The following is a 23,092-nucleotide window of genomic DNA, read 5'->3' on the forward strand; positions in this document are numbered from 1 at the left end:
TTCGAAATGATCCTAAACACGATCAAAGAAGATACAATGCTCCAAGAGCTAATGAAATAGCCGTGGTTTTTCAAAATGTTGATGGTGAGCCTCCATTTGAGAGAGACATTCGGATTTATAACAAAAATTCAAACGATGTTCAACAAATATCAATTCTAGATAAAAGATGTGACCCAATGTGTTATCCTTTGTTATATCCATATGGTAACGATGGATGGCATTCAGAACTTAAATCATATAATCCTAAATATCCAGGATTCAAAGTAACTCAAATGGATTATTATGCTCACATGCTGGCACCAAGAGCTGAATTTAGTCAATTTAAAAAGGCAGGCAAGTTGAGATGTCAATTTATACTTGATGCTTATATGAAAACTGAAGTCAATAGGCTTAATTATATTAAATTAAATCAACCTCAATTAAGAGCAGAACTTTATTCAGGATTAATGGATCACTTAGATAATCGAGCTCAAAATGAAGGAATTAAAGCTGGTATACCTGTAATATTACCATCCTCATTTATGGGCAGTCCAAGAAATATGCAAGAAAGGTACCAAGATGCTATGTCTCTGGTCAGAAAGTTTGGTAAACCTGACATTTTTCTTACGATGACTTGCAATCCTAAATGCCCCGAAATTAAGGATAATCTTGATGGATGTTTAATAGAATTTCGACCTGATTTGGTCGCTAAAAAATTTAACTTGGATGTCAAAGAGGTTTTAAAGGATTTAATTCAAAATAATATTTTTGGAAATATTATAGCTTATGCAGGTGTTATTGAGTTTCAAAAAAGAGGACTTCCACATTTGCATTTACTTGCAATGTTGAGTGATGAAGATAAGCCCCGACTTGAAGAAGTCATTGACATGATGGTATGGGCTGAAATCCCTGACGAAGAAAAATATCCAGAACTTAATGTAAAAGTATTGAAGCACATGATTCATGGTCCTTGTGGAGATCCCTCTCAGAGATATCCTTGCACTGGGGACGATGGAAAATGTTCAAAAGGTTTTCCAAAAGAATTTCGTAAAGAAACTAATGCTAATGTGAATGGATATCCCATGTATCAAAGAAGGAATTTTGGTAAAAAATATATCGTCAGAGGCAAAGAAGTTGATAATCGATGGGTGGTATCATATTCACCATATTTAATTATGAAATATGATCGACATATTAATTTGGAAATATGTTCATCAGTGAAGAGCATAAAATACTTATATAAATATATTCATAAAGGATTTGACTGTGCTGCAATTGAAGTGCAAGCACGAGATGGCACAAAGCTAATTAAAATAGATGAAATTAACTCATTTCTGGATGCAAGATATGTTAGTGCTCCAGAAGCAATGTGGAGACTGAACGGATATGATTTGTTCATGAAGTCTCACACAGTAATAAGAGTAGCAGTTCATTTGCCTAATCGCCAAATGGTTTATTTCCGAGCAGGAAATGAAGAGCAAGCTGCTCAAAGAGAGCTCACTCGAGATACTACGCTGACTGCATGGTTCAAATTAAATCAATCTGATGAAAATGCGATGCATTTTCTTTACACACATATTCCTTATCATTATGTCTATGATAAAAAAGAAACTAAGTGGAAGCCACGCAAAAAAGGTGGTGACAAAATAATTTCAAGACTCTATACAGTAAACATAAAAGATATTGAGAGATTTTATCTCCGTGTTCTTCTACTACATGTGGTTGGAGCTAAACGTTTTGAAGATTTGAGAACTGTAAATGGAGTTCTTTATGACACGTTTAAGAATGCAGCAATCGCAAAAAATTTGGTAGAAGCTGATGATCTTTGGGAAAAAACGATGGAGGACGCAACAGAATCAAATATGCCTGTACAACTTCGAGAACTATTTGCCTACATTTGGATCTTTGGAACTCCAATAGATGAACCAACTATTTGAAATAAATACAAGGATTTCATGATTGAGGACTTTGTACATAACAATGTTGTTAATCCTGAAAATATGGCTTTAAACCACATACAAGAAATTCTGATAAATAATGGAAGTAGTTGTGAGAACTTCCAATTGCCAAATCCAACTGCAGTAAATATTTACATAACAGAGTATAATGTGGATGAAGAAAGAATCCGTGGTGATTATTTATTATCGACACTAAATGCTGAGCAAAAGCAAGTGTACGATATGGTCATGCAAGCGATTGAAAATGAAAATGAACCTCAGCGTTTATTTTTTATTGACGGGTTTGCAGGAAGTGGTAAAACCTATCTATTTAACACATTTTTGAGTGTTATTCGAGGAAGAAACGAAATAGTTCTTCCATGTGCTTCAACTGGAATTGCAGCCACACTTCTAAAAGGAGGAAGAACCTATCATTCGATGTTCAAGCTTTCAATCCCAATTGATGATGGAGCTAAATCTAATATCAGAGGAAATTCTCAAGCTGCACGAGAACTAATCACTGCAAAACTAATCATATGGGATGAGGTGAGCATGACTGTTGGACATGCTTTAACAGCAGTTGATAAACTCTTGAGGGATTTGATGAAGAATCCTCGACCATTTGGAGGAAAAGTAATTTTATTTGCAGGAGATTTCAGACAAAATCTTCCGGTAGTGCCACATGCACAGAAAGCAGCCATTATTGAGTCGACTGTAAAATATAATCATATATGGAGGAATGTAACTCAGATAAAACTAAAGAAAAATATGAGAACTGGGAATGAAAAGGAATTTGCAAATTGGCTAATGCAACTTGGAGATGGTAAATTGTACAATACAGATGGACTAGATCTCGATACAATTGAAATACCTGAAGATTTTATATCAAAAGAATCAATTATTAGTGAGATTTTTGGTGATAGAATCACCAAGGAACAGATCAGAGAAAATCAAGATCGAGCGATCCTTTGTCCTAAGAATGAGGATACATTCAAAATTAATGATGAAATCCTTCGTTTAATGGAAGGAGAAGAAAAGGAATATCTCTCAATCGATTCCATTGTGAGTGATGATCGACAGGAGCAATTGAATTTTCCGACTGAGTTTTTAAACTCTGTAACACCTTCTGGGATGCCAGTTCATCAACTTAAAATAAAAGTGAATGCAATAGTTATCCTATTAAGGAATTTAAATACTAAGAAAGGACTCTGCAATGGCACAAGATTTATTGTAACTGATTTGAAACCTAATCTTATTTATGCGGAGGTTCTAACTGGTCCTTCAAAAGGTCAGATTGTGTTCATTCCAAGGATTGATTTTCTACCAAATGATACGGAAATTTCATTCAAGCTTAAACGGAGACAGTTTCCTATTCGAGTGTCATTTGCTATGACAATAAATAAATCTCAAGCACATACTTTAGAAAAAGTAGGGATTTATCTTCCACATCTTGTATTTGCTCATGGTCAACTCTATGTAGCATTCTCTAGAGCAACAAAAAGAGAAAATGTCAAAATTAAGATCGATGAAATAAGCAATCAAGGGCATCTCATTCAGGAAAATCCAAAATCTTTTACAAAAAATGTCGTATACAGAGAGGTTTTATAAATTGAAGAATTAGAAAATTGTATGAGAGCTAATAATATAGCGGGTCAGCGGTGGGTAATTCAGTCGTAAAAGAAATCTTTGTAAGTAAATAATAGAAAATATAAGAAATATTATATGACAAGTAAAATATTTATGAGAATGCTCTATTATATGAACTTCAGCTCGACATAATCTAAAAAATTATATTAATTGCAGATATAAATTAAATATTTATCTATTATATATATATTTTTTTAATTTTTCGTATCTTATATATCTATATATTTCATATAAATATATATATATATATATATGTATATATATAAGAAAGCTTTGAGGCCCGCGCGAAGCGCGGGCCGAAAAGCTAGTTATCAATAATATAAATATTTTATTAATATTTTGTAAGATGTTTGTGATAGTATGTAACAAAAGAAACTGTGCGGTTTTGTTTTATATAAAGTTTATATATAATAAATAATATATACTTATATATAAAAAATTTTTCTTTTACATTTTTCCTGCAATTTTGAATGGCTATTTTGACAACAGTTATATAACACGAATGCCTTTTTATCGAACACGTTTTAGGACTACGGTCAATTTCCGATTTATTTGTTTTCCTTTTCCTTTTACGACAGAAATCCGTTAAAAGGGTGTGGCGATAAATACCACAACCCGAAATAAAATTTATTTTATATATTTCAATTTTATTTTAAAATATGAAAACGGATTTAGGACGAAGGTCGGTGACCAAATATACATGTATATAAAAGACAACGAGCGAAACAATAAAACGGAACAGGTAACGAAAGACAAAGTTTCAAAACAAGCAAAATATAACAGAGGACAGCTTAACCGATATAGGAGAAAAACGAAGAAGCGATAGCTTGACACTCGCTCGACGAACTCGCAAAAGAACGGAAAAATATTTTGATATCGCGCGAACGAGAATTATACTTTGCGATCATTATAAGATCTTTATATATAATATTTAAAGTTCGAGTATTAAAGTGAATAATTATTACATACGTCTCTTAATTTATTAAAACCATCTCACCTAAATAACGAACAAGTAAAATCCGCCAAAAAGGAAAGGAAAACGAATTAATTGGAAATTGGTCGATGTAGCTCTAAAACGCGTTCGATAAAAAGGAATTAGTGTGTTATATAACTGTTTTATAACAATATTATAACAAAAAAACCAATAGTATAGTATATAACAATTCTATTACAAACAAAATAACAGCGTTATATAACTGTTCAATATGTTATATTATAATTATATTATTTCCCCACAACTTATATAACTATTATATAACATTTAGGTTATTTTGATTATAGTTATATAACATTTTTATAACAAATTATATTTCTATTATATAATTGTAATTTTGTTTGAGTGGGAAATTACAACTTACATGTATCTTACATGTAAAATATACGTTATATTACTTGTTACATTCTGTTTCATTACGGCAATGTAACAGTTATATATCTGTGTTTGCTGGAGTGTAATTATATTTGTTTACTGGTGGATACTGATCGTTTACTGAGGTAAAAGGGGGGAACAAATTAATATTTTCCCTCTTTTATCTCAGAAAACGGATCAGTGTTTGCCAGTGTACATACAGCAATATAAATCAAAAATAAATATTCTTTCAGTTTTCTATACAATTGTTATTAATTATTTATTAATTATACACGCGTAATAATTGTCCGAAGTATGTCCAATAAAGATTCAAATTTCGTCCATAAAAGATCCAAAATTCGTCCATTTGGTCCATAATTCGTTCATTTAAGATCCAAAATTTGTTCATTAGATCCATAGTTCGTTCATTTCAGATCCATAGTTGGTCCATTAACGTCCAGTAAAAGACATCTTATGGATGTACACTGGAGTTGCAAACGGACATACAGTGGACGTCCTATAGACATCCACTGTGTTCGATATGGACATCCGATGGAAGTACACAATGTCCAGCATGTACGTTCGTCGTACATACATAGGACGTACTTGTGCTTATTGGGTGGCAGGGCCGAAAATAGAGTTCACTGTGAACCATTTAATTTGATATATATTTGTTATGGTCTATCTCTTCTAGTTTAAAAGATAAAAGGGGGTGGCCACTTTTGGTGGGACACCCTGTATAATAATATTTATATATTCGTATATTTTTAAAAAAACGTATAAATTTTACTTTTTAGATATTACTAAGAAATCGGTTACAAAAAATATATTTGCAGAGGAATCTGCAAATATTATTGAGATCGACGGAGATAAATCTTTTTCTTATAGTATGAATAATTGTTTTCATAAATACTAATCTTTCCTATACGTTTTTATTTAAAAAGTGATATAATATATACATTATTATATAATATTTAATACTAAATTATACACAGTAATCATTGGTCTATATTTTTTTTCAGAATTTAAGAAACAAATTTTAAGCAAATTGAATAAAATTATATACAAACTTGATATTGTAGAGAATAGAATTAATATACTCGATGAGAAAATGCAATTTTCCAATAATATCAATGAAGAATGTAATATACAATTCCCAATATCTACATTAACACATTTTGAAGAACAGTTACAAGATATCAAATTCAGGAATCAAGTGGTACACATACTTATAATTTAATATATTTCTAATATTTTATATATTTTTTCTAATATTTTAAATATATTTTTAATATATTTTAATTTATAATAATGAGATTATTGTATATATATATATATATATATATATATATATATAAGAATTGTACTATACTTAATAATTTATAACCACATTGTGTGTATGCGAATATTTAATTAGTTTGGAATTATTAATTAGTACAATTTTTATGTAAAATAATCTATTTTTATTACTCATAAAGTTTCTATCTTTTCTAAATTAATGTGTTTAAACTCGTTGGTGGAAATACAGCTCATATCATGATTCGTAACATATTAAAAAAGGCGACAACTAATGTGTTTGCCCAAAATTTTAGTTGGGCTGGGAAGAAAAATAAACGCAGTTTCAAAGACTTGGGCCTTGCAGGAGTGGTTATACGTGAGTTCATATTTTAAAGTAAATTATTAAAATTAATTTATTTTAAATTAAATCAAATTTTCAAATAAAATAAAAGTTTTGTTTAAGACACTATATGTATATAATTAATTTTATTGCATTTATATTTGTGAAACACTTTTATAGAAGCTGTTCGTACAACATTTAGCCACATGACTGACAGCGATATTGCAGAGTATACATCAAAATGGCTGGCTCAAGCTTCTTTAAGGAATCAAAGAGAATGGTATATTTGTTTAATACGACAAAAACATCTTTAATTATTTATTAAAAGATATTTTTAATTGCATTTGTGAAAAAATGTACAAAAATGTTATTTTTTTAAATAATACTGAATTTTTTATCATATTTATAATTTAATTTAATATTATTCTATAAATAAAAATTACTTTCTAATTGATTTACACAGATGCAATATATATATGTATATTTTTTATTGCATTTTATGAAAAATATCATAACAATTTTGTGTTTATATATGTGTGTAAAGTTATGTAGCTATTTTTTAAAATTCTTGTCTTTCAATTTATTTCAGCAAAACTGAAAAAATTCAAAAAAATGACAAGTCCGATGATTCTCTGACCTCGCATCTAGCATGATGGATAAGAATGCAAATCCTGAGACAAAGGGCGGATTAAACGGTGCAAAATTAAATGCTCCATCAAACAGCGCGGTTGATAAAATGAGATGCAATATGAATCTTCGACATTGAGGAAGGCTGAATCCTCGTCGGTTCTGTGCGAAAGCGACATCATCGAGGAAACGAGAACGCGCGAGCGCAACATCGTGGGAAAAGTCAATCCGGAAAAATTGTGGCTTCTGCGATGCGATTCGAAAATTGATCTCGTGATTAATATTAAATAATTTATGCTCACTTTTCTTGTTTAATATATTATGGAAATATTCATTTAACTTTTGATTGTTCTAAAAAATTCTTAAGTACCCATACAGCACCAAAGCTTCCAGATATATTGCAACAACGTTACATCGTTGCAAGTTGCAATGTAATGTAACAGAGATATTATAGAAACATTGAAATTGTAATATAACATTAGCAATGTTTCAGAAATATTGATATTGTAATATAACATTAGTAATATTTCAGAAACATTGATATTGTAATATATAACATTAGCAATGTTTCAGAAATATTGATATTGTAATATAACATTAGTAATATTTCAGAAACATTGATATTGTAATATATAACATTAGCAATGTTTCAGAAATATTTATATTGTAATGTAACATTAGTAATATTTCATAAATATTACAAAAAAATAATATTATAAATTTAAAGAAAAAACAATTTTGAAAAAAAAAGATTTATATACAGATCTAAAAATTTATATTTGTTATTCTCAGAAAGACAATTTTATAAAATAAAATTGTTTTGAATTATTTTAATTATTAATAACATATATAAATATACAAAAATATAAAAGCAATTATTAATTAAAATTTTTATTTTAGAAAGAAAGATATAACGAGAAATTAAAGAAATATAATTGATATATATATTTAATAAAGAAAAAGTATAATTAACGCGCCAATTATCGGTTATATATATATAAAAAGTAAAGGTTTTTTAGCAGACATAATTCTGGCTGCACGCACATCCTGATGGTTGCGCGCGCCGCGTCTATTATGCCGTTGGTTGGTCGCTTGCTAACACGAGGTGCTTATGTATGCGCGATACTGAAGCGAGATCACGCGATTGTGTGTGTGTGTGCCGCATGGTCGACCCGGCGAAAACAAGGAACAGGGGGGCTATTCTCGAAATGATGCGTATGCGCAAGTACTGATTTGCGAGTGCTCGAATTCAAAAGTATACGTATTCTCGAAACGAAAATACGTATGCACATGATAGCGCATTCGCACATTTTCACTCGCAATGCATCGAGTGGGTAATAAGCACTCGCATCTCTAATTGCGCATACGTTCCGTTAAAGAATAAAAATATATTTATCAAAATAATGGATTTAATAAATCAAGCTATTGTATTAAATGCATTAGAGGCTGCTGAAATTGTTGCAGAACGGAATCCTCGTCAAATTTTTTATGAACGTGATCCTTTTGAATTAAGTGATAATAAGTTTATTAAATTATTCAGGCTATCCCAAAATTTAGTTAATGAATTCATTGATGATGTCCAACCATTTATGCAGCAACCATCGAGAAAATCTTCTTTAAGTATACAAAGGAAGGTATAAGACACGATATATTTTTATAATTTGGCCTCAAACATAATTTATTTATTCTAATAATTTATTTATATATTGTTTATTGCCTAGTATTTTCATTGCTAGGTATTTTCTGCATTACGTTTTTTTGCAAGTGGCAGTTATCAAATGGATATAGGTAACAATGTGGACATTGCCGTTAGCCAGTCTTCGATATCAAGAAGTATTCACGAAGTAATTAATGCTGCTAATCATCCTAACGTGATGAATAATTGGATACGATTTCCTCATACTAGAGCAGAACTTAATTATCTGCGTAATGGGTAATTCATCATGTTTCTATATAAATGTAATGAAATATCATATATAAATTATATTACAAAGTGACATAAAGTGATATAATGTTTTTGTATTATACATGTAGATTTTATCGGAATCACAGATTCCCAGGTGTTTATGGGTGTATTGATTGGACACATGTTGCAATATTTCCTCCCAAAATTAATGATGAGATTCACCCGGAGCATGCATATGTTAATCGTAAAGGATACCACTCAATAAATGTTCAGTTAGTATGTATACTAGTAATAAAATTTATATATATATATATATATAAATTTCATTAATGCTTATAAATATATATATGTTTACAATGTATTAATATAAACTTTGATATATATTATATATTTGAATGACTGCATTTTTTTTAGATATGTGATTATCGGTTAAGAATCATTAATGTAAATGCACGATTCCCGGGAAGCTCACATGATGTATATATTTGGAATAATTCAAATGCTAGACAACTAGCGGAACGAATATATACAAGATATGGGAGAGATACATTCTGTTTACTCGGTATATACAATGCAATATATATTTATACAACTTTTTATTCATACGTGTTTACGTACACTTTAAACTTTCATAATAATTGCTTCAATTTGCAGGTGACTCAGGATACCCTTTACGACCATGGTTGCTAACGCCGATTGCTAACGCGCAGCCGATGACCCCAGAGGCTCGATGTAATGAACGACAAATGTCTTGCCGTTCGTTAATTGAAAGGTGTAATGGTCTTTTAAAAATGAGATTTCGTTGTTGCTTAAAGCATCGAGTCTTACACTATTCTCCAGTTATAGCATCTAAAATAATCAACACCTGTGCCGTTCTTCATAATATGTGCATAGCGCATAATATGCCAGATCCATTACCGGAGGAAGGAGACGATATATTAGATTTTGGAATGCACATTAATGACGATATTATACCAGAAATAAGAAATGCACGTAGAGTTAATCCGGATTTAGCAGCCGGCCGTTTAGTGCAAAATCAAATAGTTAGAAACTATTTTACTTAAATTACAATATATTTTATAACGTTTTATCGAGCACCATAAACAGCTAGGCCTCCTCAGCGTGCTTGAAAAGAAATACATATTTTTCTAAACCAAAAAATCGTAGTTGTTATAGTTTTATAATTATTATATATTAAAATTATTGTATAAGATAGAGTAAAAGTAAAAGATGAGAGTAAAAGTTAAAAGATAGAGTATTTATTTCTTAACAATCGTTTATTTATTATTAAACAACTTTTATTATATATTATTTGAAATTCTTTTGTTTTACTATGTATGTGTATTAAGTATGTATTATGTGTATTAAATATATGTATTAAGTATGTATATGAAATGTGTGTATTAATGTAATATAGAAGTAATCATAATTTACATACATAATATAGAATCACAACTTATACAACATAAACATTATTCTTTCGTTTTGGTATTTATTTAATACCTAAGTGTTTTTAGTTTTTGGTAAGTACTTTAGTAAATTTTCACAATACAAATATCACAATAGGAAGACGTTCCTTACTTGCAAATAAAAGCATCGACTAGTAACATAATTGCTCAATTAAAATTACTTATATGAATAAATATAAATTATTATATCACAGATATATAAATGATTTTAAAATATAAACAAAAAAAACATTTCCTTAAAGATAATAATACTTTTTTAAAACTAAAAGAGAAGTTTAAATAAAAAATTAAAAATAATAAAAACTTTACATATTACTTAACACTTAATTACATTATTTTGCAGTTTTCTGTTGCACATTTCTCCGCAACTGTTGCCATTCGCTCCTGAGCTTTAGCAATTCTTTTCTTACATTCTATGCTCTCTTCGCAAAATTTCTTTTTTAAAAGATAAGTATTTTCTGCAGTTTCAGCTATAATACGCGTAGAATCTTTTACTTCATTAACTTTTTGCCTTGAGGATGATTGTTTCGAGTTTTTAAGCATAGATGGATCATAATTTTCGATATTTTCGTCGTTATAATTAATATTTAATGTTTTGGTTGCCTGTACAGTGGAAGTATTTAATGAAGTTTGAATGTCGTTATAATCATCATCAAGGAATTCTACCTCTTCTGTTTCCTCTTCTGTTGGCATGCCATTCAAATTATTCTATAGATGATATAAAAGTAGCAATTTATGATTTTAATTAATAATTAAACTAAGCAAATATATATATGTAAATAAATTTTGATTACAAACCTCCTGTTCATCTAAAATCATGTCCGTACATGATTCCGAAACACCTGCATGACTCTTAATTAGTGATGATGGAACTAATGTTAATACTTGTTCCTCGTCTGGCGTAAGAATTGCACTGCTTTGTGCTCCACCTCCAGTCTTACGTCGTTCGATGTTTATTTGTGCTTGCTTCGTTTTACTACGAGAGCGATAATCTTGCCAACATTAGAAATAAATTGTATTTTGTTATAAATTTCTGGAATTATTGAGTGATTAATGAATATCCTGTAAATATATAATATATGAAAAAATTAATACATAATTCATTGTAATTACTTTGCGCCATGCTTTCCAATTTTTCTCAGCACCGTTGCAAGCATTCAAAATTTCACTTGCTTCTTGCCATAACTTTGCGGCATGATCATATGTAAAGCCTAGTCTACAATGGCAGTAAGCAGTATAGAGTAAGCAGTAAGCAGTAAGCAGTATGAAATGGGAATTGCCCATTTCGTTACTCCCGGTCTTTACATCCACTAAAAACAGTATACTCTCTATTCTACAGCCTTGTTATTGCCATTGTATACTGTTTTTAGTGGATGTAAAGACCGGGAGTAACGAAATGGGCAATTCCCATTTCATACTGCTTACTGCTTACTGCTTACTCTATACTGCTTACTGCCATTGTAGACTAGGCTTTAAAGTTTTACTAAACTTTCCCGTTACTAATTCTAGATGAACTTTCATAAATTCAATGAGTAAACATCTTTGTTCGTCTGTTATATTACCATTTCTTTTCTTTTTATCCATGGTGTTGTCAGATATCAATCGATGTATGTAAATGTAAAGCAATGAGCAGAACAACTATCAGTTAGGTTAGTATTTGCACTGTTGCCAGATCTAATTCGTGTTCGTAAAGAAGCGTATGCGCACGATTCTGTTTCAGTTTCGAGCACACGAATCTTCTCTTCGAGAATAGCAATCAAAGAGCGTATTCGCAACTTACAAGGGGAGGTCGCGGTTGACTCTTCACCGATTTTGATCTCCTTTGGTATGGTGAATCTACATCGAAAAAAAGTTGCTCCGTGTTCGAGCTTTTCGTCCAATGCGCCTTGTAAAAAAAAATTTTTTTTTCCCGAAGTTTAGAGAAATTGTCAGGTTCGTTACGAGGCCTAAAGAAAGACACACTTTTGATCGGTGCCGCTAGTGCAGCGGCCGAACACAAGAATAGTAATCCCGGGATCCCAGGTTCTCAGAACTTTGGGCTGTCATAATTTTTTTTTTTTTTTTTAATAACGTATTATTTATTATGATAAATAAATATTCGGCATATTTTTATCGTTAGTTATGCATATATCTCTTTATATATTTAAAATTAATAAAATGATCGTAATATAAATAAAATATTTTTATAGAGAAATATTTTTAGAAATATTTTTACTTTTTAAAGATTTATACATTTTTTCAAATTTTCTTTAATCTAATAATGTTAGAATACACACTTTTCATAGCTTTACAAAATTTAATTTATTACTCATTATTATTTTCTGCTTCAATATGTAACAAATATGTCATAAATATATAAGTAAGATATTTTCTAACCGACCTTCTAGAACCCTTATTAGTAGAGAGGATCAGACGACCCTCTCCTCTCCCGTTCCTTACACTTTCACAACCAGCGGTTGCATCCTGTGGTTCACAGCAGGTAGAAAATCCGAATTTTGTAAAGCTATGAAAAGTGTGTATATTCTAACATTATTAGATTAAAGAAAATTTGAAAAAATGTATAAATCTTTAAAAAGTAAAAATATTTCTAAAAATATTTCTCTATAAAAATATTTTATTTATATTACGATCATTTTATTAATTTTAAATATATAAAGAGATATATGCATAACTAACGATAAAAATATGCCAAATATTTATTTATCATAATAAATAATAATGTTATTAAAAAAAAAAAAAAAAAAATTATGACAGACCAAAGTTCTGAACCTGGGATCCCGGGATTACTATTCTTGTACTCTGCCGCTGCACTAGCGGCACCGATCGAAAGTGTGTCTTTCTTTAGGCCTCATAACGAACCTGATAATTTCTCTAAACTTCGGGAAAAAAAAAATTTTTTTTACAAGGCGCATTGGACGAAAAGCTCGAACACGGAGCAACTTTTTTTCGATGTAGATTCACCATATCAAAGGAGATCAAAATCGGTGAAGAGTCAACCGCGACCTCCCCTTGTTAGACCGCTCGAATCGTGCGTATGCGCAAGTTTGCGAGTAATTCGAGAATAGGGCCCCAGGGCACCGATTCTTTAATTAAAATCTAGTGAAAATGCTAAAAGTGAGCAGTTCGAGCGATTCAGTAACTTTCATCATAGTGGAAATGTGAACCATCTCACGGGAGTTCGTTCGGCAAGAAATTTCTTGTTGAATGGTGAGATCCGAAAGAGAAAGACTGATTGAGCGAGAGAGAAACCATGTCACAAACATCACTAAGTCGTTCTCTTCATGCAACTGTCAATGCACTGATTAATGTGATGGACAATTGGATTTGTTTTCCAGTAACCGCTGACAGAATTCAAAGAATCAAACAAGGGTAATAATTAATATAATATATTTATATATAATTTATAATATAATTTATAAATAATAAATATAATAATGTATATATTTTATAATGTTTATATGTATATGGAATGCAGCTCGAATAAATATTAACTTCTAGTCAGATCTTTATATTATAATTTAATCTTTTATTTTATATAATATAACAATATTAGTTTTAATTAGATTTTTAAGGATAAAATATTAAAATTAACTTTTTCTTTCAGATTTTGCGAAATTGGTGGTTTTCCAGGGGTAATTGGAGCAATCGATGGGACACATGTAGCCATAGTTTCACCTGAAGTTGAGAGAGAATATTTATTTATTAACAGAAAGTTATACCATTCGCTAAATGTATTAGTTGTAAGTATATAAGTAATGAAATATATAGATATATATAGATATATAGATATATATATAGTATATATAGAAAATATTATATAATATTAATATAATACACAATAATAATAAATTACTAAATAATATATGTGATTTCAGATTTGTGATTTCAACTGCGAAATTCTCGCCGTAAATAGTGCCCATGGTGGGCGAACACATGATGCTCGAGTGTTACGATCATCAAGAATATTTGCTCATTTAGAACAGAGACACAGAGAGGGTGAAATAGATTCCTGGCTTCTAGGTAAATAATTGTATTAGCTATTATAGTAATAATATTGATACATAGAATTACAGGTACAATCGTATTCATGCTGAACTCCTTTAATAGTATTTATAATTTTCTTCTTTAATTCTGTGAAATTAAAAAGTTGGCGGCATTAATTAAAAACTAATATTGTATGTTATAGGTGATTCTGCATATCCCCTTCTACCTTTTTTGCTGACACCGAAATTAAATCAAATGGAAGGAACTCCAGGCGCAAGGTACACAGATCATCACGTCCGGACTCGTGTCACTATAGAACGATGTTTTGGCATTTTAAAGGGTCGCTGGCGTTGCTTACGGAAGGAACGAGCTTTACATTATCGTCCACAATTTGCTGGTAATTTAATTTTTTAATTTCTTTTATTATTTTATAAAATTATAATTATAACTATTTATAACTTTCCTTCTGATTAAGTTTTATTTTGCTTCTACATTATTTTGGATGTAGTTTTTTAAGTTGCTTTTATAATAATTTTATTATTCGTTATAATGGGAGCTTTCCAACAAAGACACAGCGTGACAGAGTATCATTCTATCTTTGTTGTTCACTGGTATTAAAAGAAGATAGAATGATACTCTGTGTCACACATTGTGTCCTTGTTGGAAAGCTCCCAATATATGTGTATACGTCGGTTAAATATTTTTTGTCATACTTACAGCTCTCATTGTCAATGCTTGTTGCGTTCTACATAATATGGCTATTAGATGGGGGATTCCTAATGATGAAATATATCTGGATGAACTAGATGTTGCACCGCCGATACCATATAATGATATTAATGAAGAACGTGGAGAACAAACTCGTAATCGAGTAATCCAGTGGTATTTTACCAATTAATTATTTGTTTAAACATTTTTAACATCTATCAATGTTAATTAAAAATTTATAGTATAAAAATACTATATTGAATTATATTATATTAATAAATTATATAATTATATGTATTAATTACATTATATTGAATTTTTTGTAATTATAATGGAAATAATATTTGTAAATACTATTGTAAGAAAAATTTATACAAAATACATTTTTAATTTTGATATACATTATTTATTTTGCATATATTGAACATATTACATATTTTGTATATATTAGATAATTTATATAAACTATATATAGATTATTATATTATAAAACTATATTTATATAAACTATATAGATTACATAGATAACACATATATATAAGAAATAACATTTTTAATAATTTTTACTCCAAATATTGTGGACCAATAGTTTGAATTATATTTGTTAATTCATTCACTTTCTCAACTAATGATGTAAAGAGTTCAATGAGTTCTTGGTGAGCTTTTTTTTTAAATTGTAATTCTTCTGTGATTAAAGATAACTTTTCCTTTTTTAATTCCAATATCTGTTCTTGAATATTTGAATAGTTTGACGTGTGTTGTTCAAATAACTGTTTTACAGCTTGTTTTCTTATTGTCTTGTTATTTTCTGTATTTTCAGTATCTGAAAAAATTAATTTAATAATATTCTTATTAATATTGCTTTAATAAAATGTCGAAAGATTAAATAAATAAAATGAAATATTGTTGATATCGTATACAAGTCGTTATTATTAATTAATTTTGGTTACCTCCATCATAAGAACATCTTCGCTTATATTTTGCACTGGGATTAAATGTACAATGTACTTGTTTTGGAGTCTGTTGTGTATTTTCTACGGAATTGAGTACATCGGAGGATACCTGAAAACAGAACAAAATACCTTTATATGCTGTGTGCAAGGAATAAACATCATGCAGAAAAGAATCATTACTCACATTTGTTAAAAGATTTTCTACATCTATATTCTCATTGTCCATCTCATCGCTATAAAAAATTTCTTTCTGTTTTACAGCTTGCTTTTTTATTGTCTTGTTATTTCTTGTATTTTCAGTATCTGAAAAAATTAATTCATTAATATTATTATTAATATTGTTTCAATACAATGTCGAAAGGTCGAATAAATGAAATAAAATATTGGATCTGTTCTTTATTTCTTCACTGGTGAATTAGTGCACACTGGTGCAATAAGTTACAATGAAACAAACATTTTTTGTTTCACTCTAACTTACTGCACCAGTGTACACTAGTTCACCAATGCAGGAATAAAGAACAGACCATTATTGTTTGTATCGTACAAGTCGTTATTATTAATTAATTTTAGTTACCTCCGTCATCAAGATATCTCCACTTATTTTTTGCACTGGGATTAAATGTACAATGTACTTGTTTTGGAGTCTGTTGTATAGTTTCTACGGAATTGAGTACATCGGAGGATACCTGAAAACAGAACAAAATACCTTTATATGCTGTGTGCAAGGAATAAACATCATGCAGAAAAGAATCATTACTCACATTTGTTGGAAGATTTTCAATATCTATGTTTTCATTGTTCATCGCATTGTTATAAAAAATCTCTTTGGTAGGCTGATGGGTAGAAGTGAAATTCGGCAGATTCTGAGAAAAAACATTCTCCGTCGGAGTCTTTGAAATCAAAGTGTCTTGATACGAAGTTTGTTGTCAGGAAAAAGGCTTCTGTGAGAGCAAGGACTCCTTCGAACTTTGTAAATATGACTTATTTACAGTAGATCTCTGACTAAATGAATCATTGTCAATAGCTCCTCCTTCTGGAATATTGGGTATCCCGCTAGCTTCAGGAGTTAAAAATTCTAGTAAATCATCTTCAGCAGGAGTTGTGTTTAAAGTTCTTGGCGGACCTCCTCCAGTATCTCCAGCATAGCTCTTGTGTGTAGCCACCCTTTTCAATAAGTTAGATTTCCAATCACGCCATGTCTGTAACAAAGAAAGAATGATTATTAATGCCACATTATTATATAAAATGATTATTTCATAATATATATTATTAATAATAAACATATAATGTCAAGGCTCTGACTATTCAAAATTAATAAATAAACGGGCTAATAAGAGCCGAGCGCGGATAGAAGCGCGACAAAAAAAAGAAACGAACTTATAGTTACAAAGTTAATTTATTCAAACGTTTCGGTCCCTGATTCGGGCCATCCTCAGTAAGCTGTACAAACATAAAATAAAAATAAAAGGTAAAAAATACAAAATTGAAAAAATGGCAAAAATTATTTAACAAAAAACGGTGAGGCGATGGTAAACAGAAATTTAGTATAATTATAATAAAAAGGAGGGTCAACATGAGATAAAGAATAATTAAAATTAAAGATAGAAACAATACGTACATAAAAGAAAGAAAGAATGATTCATAAGAATCGTGCGGCAAAAAACGGCGAAGCCCCGCAGCCAATGTATAATCGCAACAGCGTCACCTCTCATCGTTACCAAACGGAAAGAGAACGTTTGTGAATGCATATTATTGCAAACCTGTGTTGATTAAAGAAAAATTGATCGAGCTAACAAAGAAACACGAAAGAAAGAGGCAACTTACCGATGCTAGAAAACACAGAGGCATATATTATTAATAATACTAAATAAAAATTGAAACTCAACATATATTTACCTTTGCCCAATCTTTTGGCGTTTTTTGAGGGCCGGAGCCTGCACAATTAAATGCTGATGCTACTTTTTCCCATAATTCATCCTGTAAAAAAAAAGAACATACATTATATTTATTTGTATTTTTTATTTACAATTTATTATATTTTTATTATTAGCGCTTGTAAAAATTATACTATTTAATAAAACATAACTTATAAAATCACTTACTATTTTTCTTTTATTTTCTCGATTATATCGCAATCTGCCTCTTCCAAAATCCGGGTGAGAATGCATAAAATTTACGAGAATTTGTTTTTGTTTTTCCGTCACATTCATTTTTCAGGAAAAAATCACAGAAAAAAGCAGTTTTTCGTAACAGTAAAAGCTGGAAATAGTGAATCTTCTTTCTTCTATACGCAGAACGCGCTTAAACATGTTTGTCGACCAAGGACGATAACAAAAAATAGTGTAATATTAAACGTTTATGATTATTATTTCAGGTACAGTCCTTGACAAAATGTTTTTCACCACACTGGCAAATCTAGTGATTTCGTATTTTCGCTTCGTATTTTCACTTCGTTACAGAATCACGCGAACAAATTCACATGAAATAAAAGTGCGAAAAGTGAGTGATCTCACTTAAATTACAGAATCGACCCCCAGGCCATTGTTCTTTAAGGTGCCTTTTCATGCTGACGCTCGACGCTCATTTTTAGCGTCAAAAGACGTCACGTGACCAAAATTGACGAATTGGTATCTTTATTTTTGGTCACGTGACGTCTTTTGACGCTAAAAATGAGCGTCGAGCGTCAGCATGAAAAGGCACCTTTATTTGCACGTGTGCTACGCAAAATAGTCGCCGTTTCTGCTTTTTTGTGTTTAAGTTTCATTTTCGTTAATCTGATTGTGTTTCGGTGAAGTTTTGATCTATTTTTATTAATTTTATTGTGAATCCCACACGATCCGTATTTTTGGTCTTTTATTTTGAATGCATATTACACATATCGAAGACGTGTATGCCGCCTGGCCTGACAAATTGCATCAGCCACCGAGCACGGTAAGATAATTTCTTACGATACAGTTTCTTTTATCACTAACACAGATTTCATATATTATTAGAACTTTATATATAGTAGGTATAGTATATTATTATATATTATAACCCCATTTTTATTACTAATAATTAATATTTTGTGTGTCTTAGGACAGAGTGCCTAATCATCAAACCTAAATATTTGTACAATCTGGTTCAAGATAATTTTTATTACTATTAAAACACTTCTTCAATCTGATGAAAGTTTTACGGAAACCTTCAAATAAGTCTTACGGTCTACACAGTCTTTGTAGCATTATCTTTACGGCTGGTATGTATATATATATTGGTATTCGTTTTATAATAGGATTGTAAATTTGGCATTATATATATTATAATTACATTTTTATTACTATAATAATTAATATTTTGTGTGTCTTAGGACAGAGTGCCTACCATCGAACCTTACGAAAGTCTTAGGAGACCTTTGAATAAGTGTCTTACGGTCTACACAGTCTTTGTAGCATTATCTTTACGGCTGTGGTATGTACTGGTATTCATTTTATAATAGAATTGTAAATTTGGCATTGTATAATATTATAACCGCATTTTTATTATTATAATAATTATTTTTTTAAATTTTAATATTGTATATTGCAGCACTTGTTCTGGTAATTATTATTACAAATATGTGTAGTGCACGAAAAATTGTATCAAAACGACATAGTAGGCGGATTATTGCCAATGAAAACGAAATAGATATTGCAGGATGTTTGGATCATCTTTTAGAGTTTAATACTGTCAATACTAATAACAATAATTGTTCTTACAATTTAGAAGATTTGCATACAATTAACAGTGAAAAAAATCATATGTTAAATATAAGTACTAATGAGATAAATAACGTAAATATTGAAATTTCATCTTTCGAGAATCATGAATGCAATAATATTCAAATAGATACAGGTTTCATAATCCTATCGTTGAATTTATATATATTATATAAATGAAATTAAAGAGAATATCAATGATAATCAATTAAAAAATGCTATAGCTACATGGGTTTTGTCACACAACATTCCGCATAATGCATGTAACAAATTGTTACAAATTTTACGTCAATATACATTGTATGATTTGCCAAAAGATATACGTACATTGTTGCAAACTCCAAAACAGACTGATGTTATATCAGTATGTGGAGGAGAATACTTCTATCTGGGTTTGCATAATGTTATAAAAAAAATGTTATTGAAATATGATCAAAAATATATTAATTTACTAATTAATATTGATGGCCTTCCACTAGCAAAATCGTCGCATGCAGCATTATGGCCTATTTTATGTTCGAATACAATAAATGATACAGTATGTCTCGTGGGTGCATTTTTTTGGATATAATAAACCTCAAGATACTGTTTTTTTACAACCATTAGTTAACGATTTGACAAATTTAATAAATGATGGTTATATTCATGGAAATGATGTAATAAAAATTACATTATTTAATTTAATTTGTGATGCACCAGCTAAATCATTTGTGTTATGTGTCAAAGGCCATACTGGGTTTTATAGTTGTACTAAATGCACGATAAAAGGCAAATATATGAATGGCAGAATTTGTTTTCCAACTGAAAAAAACATGTACTTTAAAAACAGATGAATTATTTTCCATAAACGCTTATAATAAAACTTTTCAAACTGGTTACTCAATTTTAAATGATATTCCTGGGTTTTTACCGATAACGAATACAGTTTTAGATTATATGCATCTTGTATGTTTGGGTGTTATCAAAAAGTTACTACTTCTTTGGATGAAAGGGCCGTTTTTGGTACGTTTAAGCACAAAGTCGATAAATAAAATATCACATTTATTAATATTAATGGACACCTTATCTCTCGACCAAACTGGCAGTATATTTATTAAGAAAATCACAACGTTTCGACCTCTATATTTGGTCCTTATCAAGTGATCTGTACAGCAAGATTTTATATCATTAATGAGGGATTAACAAATGAAATAATTAATTTACACTTACATAGTTTCTTAAAGTTATACATTTATGTCAAAATTGATACGCGTCATGCTAGACAGACAGTTTATTGCCGACTAAACGACCTTTATTATTTTGTCATAGATATTATTAAGATTCTCAATGTCCTTATGTGAATTTATTGTGTTGTCATTTTTCTTTATATAAAACATCTCAGCTATCTCTCTTTTTCTTATATGTTTTTCGTTATGTAAAATGTTTGGGGTAGACCAATCGAAATCATGGTTAAAATCAATCCTATGCTTACTAACCACTGAAAGATTACTGTTGTGAAGTTTTATATTATTTGAATGTTCTTTGATTCGCGTGCATAATTGCCTTTTTGTCTGTCCTATGTATGATGCGCTGCAATCCTTACAGTTTATTTTATAGACTATTCCTGTTTTTTCCTGTAAAGATAGGATATCCTTCCCAAGTTTTATTACATGGTTTAATTTCTTAGGAATGTAATGCACAATGTTAAGACCGATCGTTTTGAAATTCTGATAGATATTATTTAGGCCTTTTACGAAAGGGAGCGATATAGTATTAGTAATTTCGCTTTTCTCCTGATTGTTACTAACGTTATTTGTTACGCGATTTTCCAAGGTATGCAGTCTTTTGTGAACAAACCGATTTATGAATTGTTCGGGAAAGCAATTGTTTGTCAATATTCGTTTAACAATTTCAATATTATCATGGTGAAATTTTTTATCTGCTAGTAAAATTGCATGATCGACTAAATTAAAGATCGTATTCATTTTATACTTGAGAGGATGATTTGAGTAGAAATTTATGTATCTATCTGAGCTAGTAGGCTTTCGGTACCAATTAGTAACCAAACCTCCGTTCGATCTAATAACCGTTGTGTTAAGAAAATTCAGACAACCATTAGATTCCAATTCATATGTAAACCCTAACCGCACATGATAATCATTAAAGACCTTCAAGATTTCCTGGACATTATTTTTTGGAACGATCGTGAAAATGTCATCCACGTATCTAAAATAAGTTTGAATGAGACTTTTAACAAATCTACCACATGACTTAGTTTATAGCTTTTTTGACCATAATAAACATAAACTTTCTAAACATTTCACACTATCAAAAAATAGATTAAATAAAAAATTCATCTCGCTAACTACGAAACATAATGTCAATATGAATCCTTTATCTAACATATCGATAGGTTTGTCATTGAAGGAATTTCAACTTGTAATAAGTTTCTTCGGGAAAATAACGACATCTTAGTAACAAAAGCCGACAAAGGACAATGCACGGTGATCTTGAACAAAATAGACTACGTAGAAAAAATGGAATGTTTACTAAATGATATGACAACGTACAGGAAACTAAACAGAAATCCCGTAAAACAGCTCACTAACAAACTCAATTCTCTATTAAAATCCTGGCGCGATAACGGATTAATCGACGAACGCACTTATAGACAATTAAATACTACTAACGGCAATTTACCGCGATGTTATGGACTGCCAAAAATCCATAAAGAGGGTTTCCCATTACGCATTATTGTTTCAGCGATTGGAAGTCCTATCTATAATGTCGCGAAATATATTCATAACATTTTACATAAATCAAATTTACAAGCTACCTCACATATTAAAGACGGATGGTCCTTTGCCACTAAAATTAAAGATAAAAATATAACAAACGACGAAATACTTTTGTCATTGGATGTCACGGCTCTCTATACTAATATTCCTAAAGAATTGGCTCTAAACGCCATTGAGAAACGTTGGAATAAAATTTCTCCTAACACAGATTTTAGTCTTACACAATTTTCCTATGCTGTCGAGTTCATTTTAAACTCAACAAGTTTCGCATTCAATGGAAGTTTCTACGAACAGATTTTTGGCAGTCCAATGGGTTCCCCCCTTTCGCCTATTCTGGCGGATTTAGTAATGGACGATCTCGAGACCTTTTGCTTGTAGTACTCTGCGTTGATACCACTGCTT

At 30.2% G+C, this 23,092-nt stretch overlaps 4 protein-coding genes and 2 long non-coding RNA genes across 6 annotated transcripts; 4 read left to right on the forward strand and 2 right to left on the reverse strand.

Annotated features, from left to right (window-relative positions):
- Window positions 1–2,684: 2,684 nt before the first annotated feature.
- Window positions 2,685–5,804, forward strand: LOC145948525 (uncharacterized). The gene is made up of 3 exons (XM_083058204.1): window positions 2,685–3,295; window positions 5,346–5,487; window positions 5,748–5,804. The coding sequence occupies exons 1-3, from the start codon at window positions 2,685–2,687 to the stop codon at window positions 5,802–5,804; spliced, it is 810 nt and encodes a 269-aa protein (XP_082914330.1).
- Window positions 5,805–6,415: 611 nt separating this feature from the next.
- LOC145948523 (uncharacterized) lies at window positions 6,416–7,495 on the forward strand. Its single transcript, XR_014427379.1, has 3 exons — window positions 6,416–6,565; window positions 6,710–6,809; window positions 7,119–7,495. It is a non-coding gene; the product is annotated as an uncharacterized LOC145948523 (long non-coding RNA).
- Window positions 7,496–15,786: 8,291 nt separating this feature from the next.
- On the reverse strand, window positions 15,787–17,056 carry LOC145948526 (uncharacterized). Its single transcript, XM_083058205.1, has 5 exons — window positions 16,938–17,056; window positions 16,751–16,862; window positions 16,361–16,479; window positions 16,174–16,285; window positions 15,787–16,046 (listed from the first exon to the last, which is right to left on the reverse strand). The coding sequence occupies exons 1-5, from the start codon at window positions 16,977–16,979 to the stop codon at window positions 15,787–15,789; spliced, it is 645 nt and encodes a 214-aa protein (XP_082914331.1). The 5' UTR covers window positions 16,980–17,056.
- On the reverse strand, window positions 16,984–18,386 carry LOC145948527 (uncharacterized). Its single transcript, XM_083058206.1, has 3 exons — window positions 18,279–18,386; window positions 18,073–18,153; window positions 16,984–17,375 (listed from the first exon to the last, which is right to left on the reverse strand). The coding sequence occupies exons 1-3, from the start codon at window positions 18,384–18,386 to the stop codon at window positions 17,103–17,105; spliced, it is 462 nt and encodes a 153-aa protein (XP_082914332.1). The 3' UTR covers window positions 16,984–17,102.
- A 447-nt stretch (window positions 18,387–18,833) lies between these two features.
- Window positions 18,834–19,842, forward strand: LOC145948524 (uncharacterized). The gene is made up of 4 exons (XR_014427380.1): window positions 18,834–19,107; window positions 19,255–19,414; window positions 19,526–19,626; window positions 19,744–19,842. It is a non-coding gene; the product is annotated as an uncharacterized LOC145948524 (long non-coding RNA).
- A 2,261-nt stretch (window positions 19,843–22,103) lies between these two features.
- LOC145948528 (uncharacterized) lies at window positions 22,104–23,068 on the forward strand. The gene is made up of 2 exons (XM_083058207.1): window positions 22,104–22,114; window positions 22,306–23,068. The coding sequence occupies exons 1-2, from the start codon at window positions 22,104–22,106 to the stop codon at window positions 23,066–23,068; spliced, it is 774 nt and encodes a 257-aa protein (XP_082914333.1).
- Window positions 23,069–23,092: the final 24 nt, after the last annotated feature.

The sequence above is a fragment of the Prenolepis imparis genome, unplaced genomic scaffold (assembly GCF_030444845.1).
Source record: "Prenolepis imparis isolate NDT839.2.m4 unplaced genomic scaffold, iyPreImpa1.0 SCAF_437, whole genome shotgun sequence".
Lineage (NCBI taxonomy): Eukaryota > Metazoa > Arthropoda > Insecta > Hymenoptera > Formicidae > Prenolepis > Prenolepis imparis.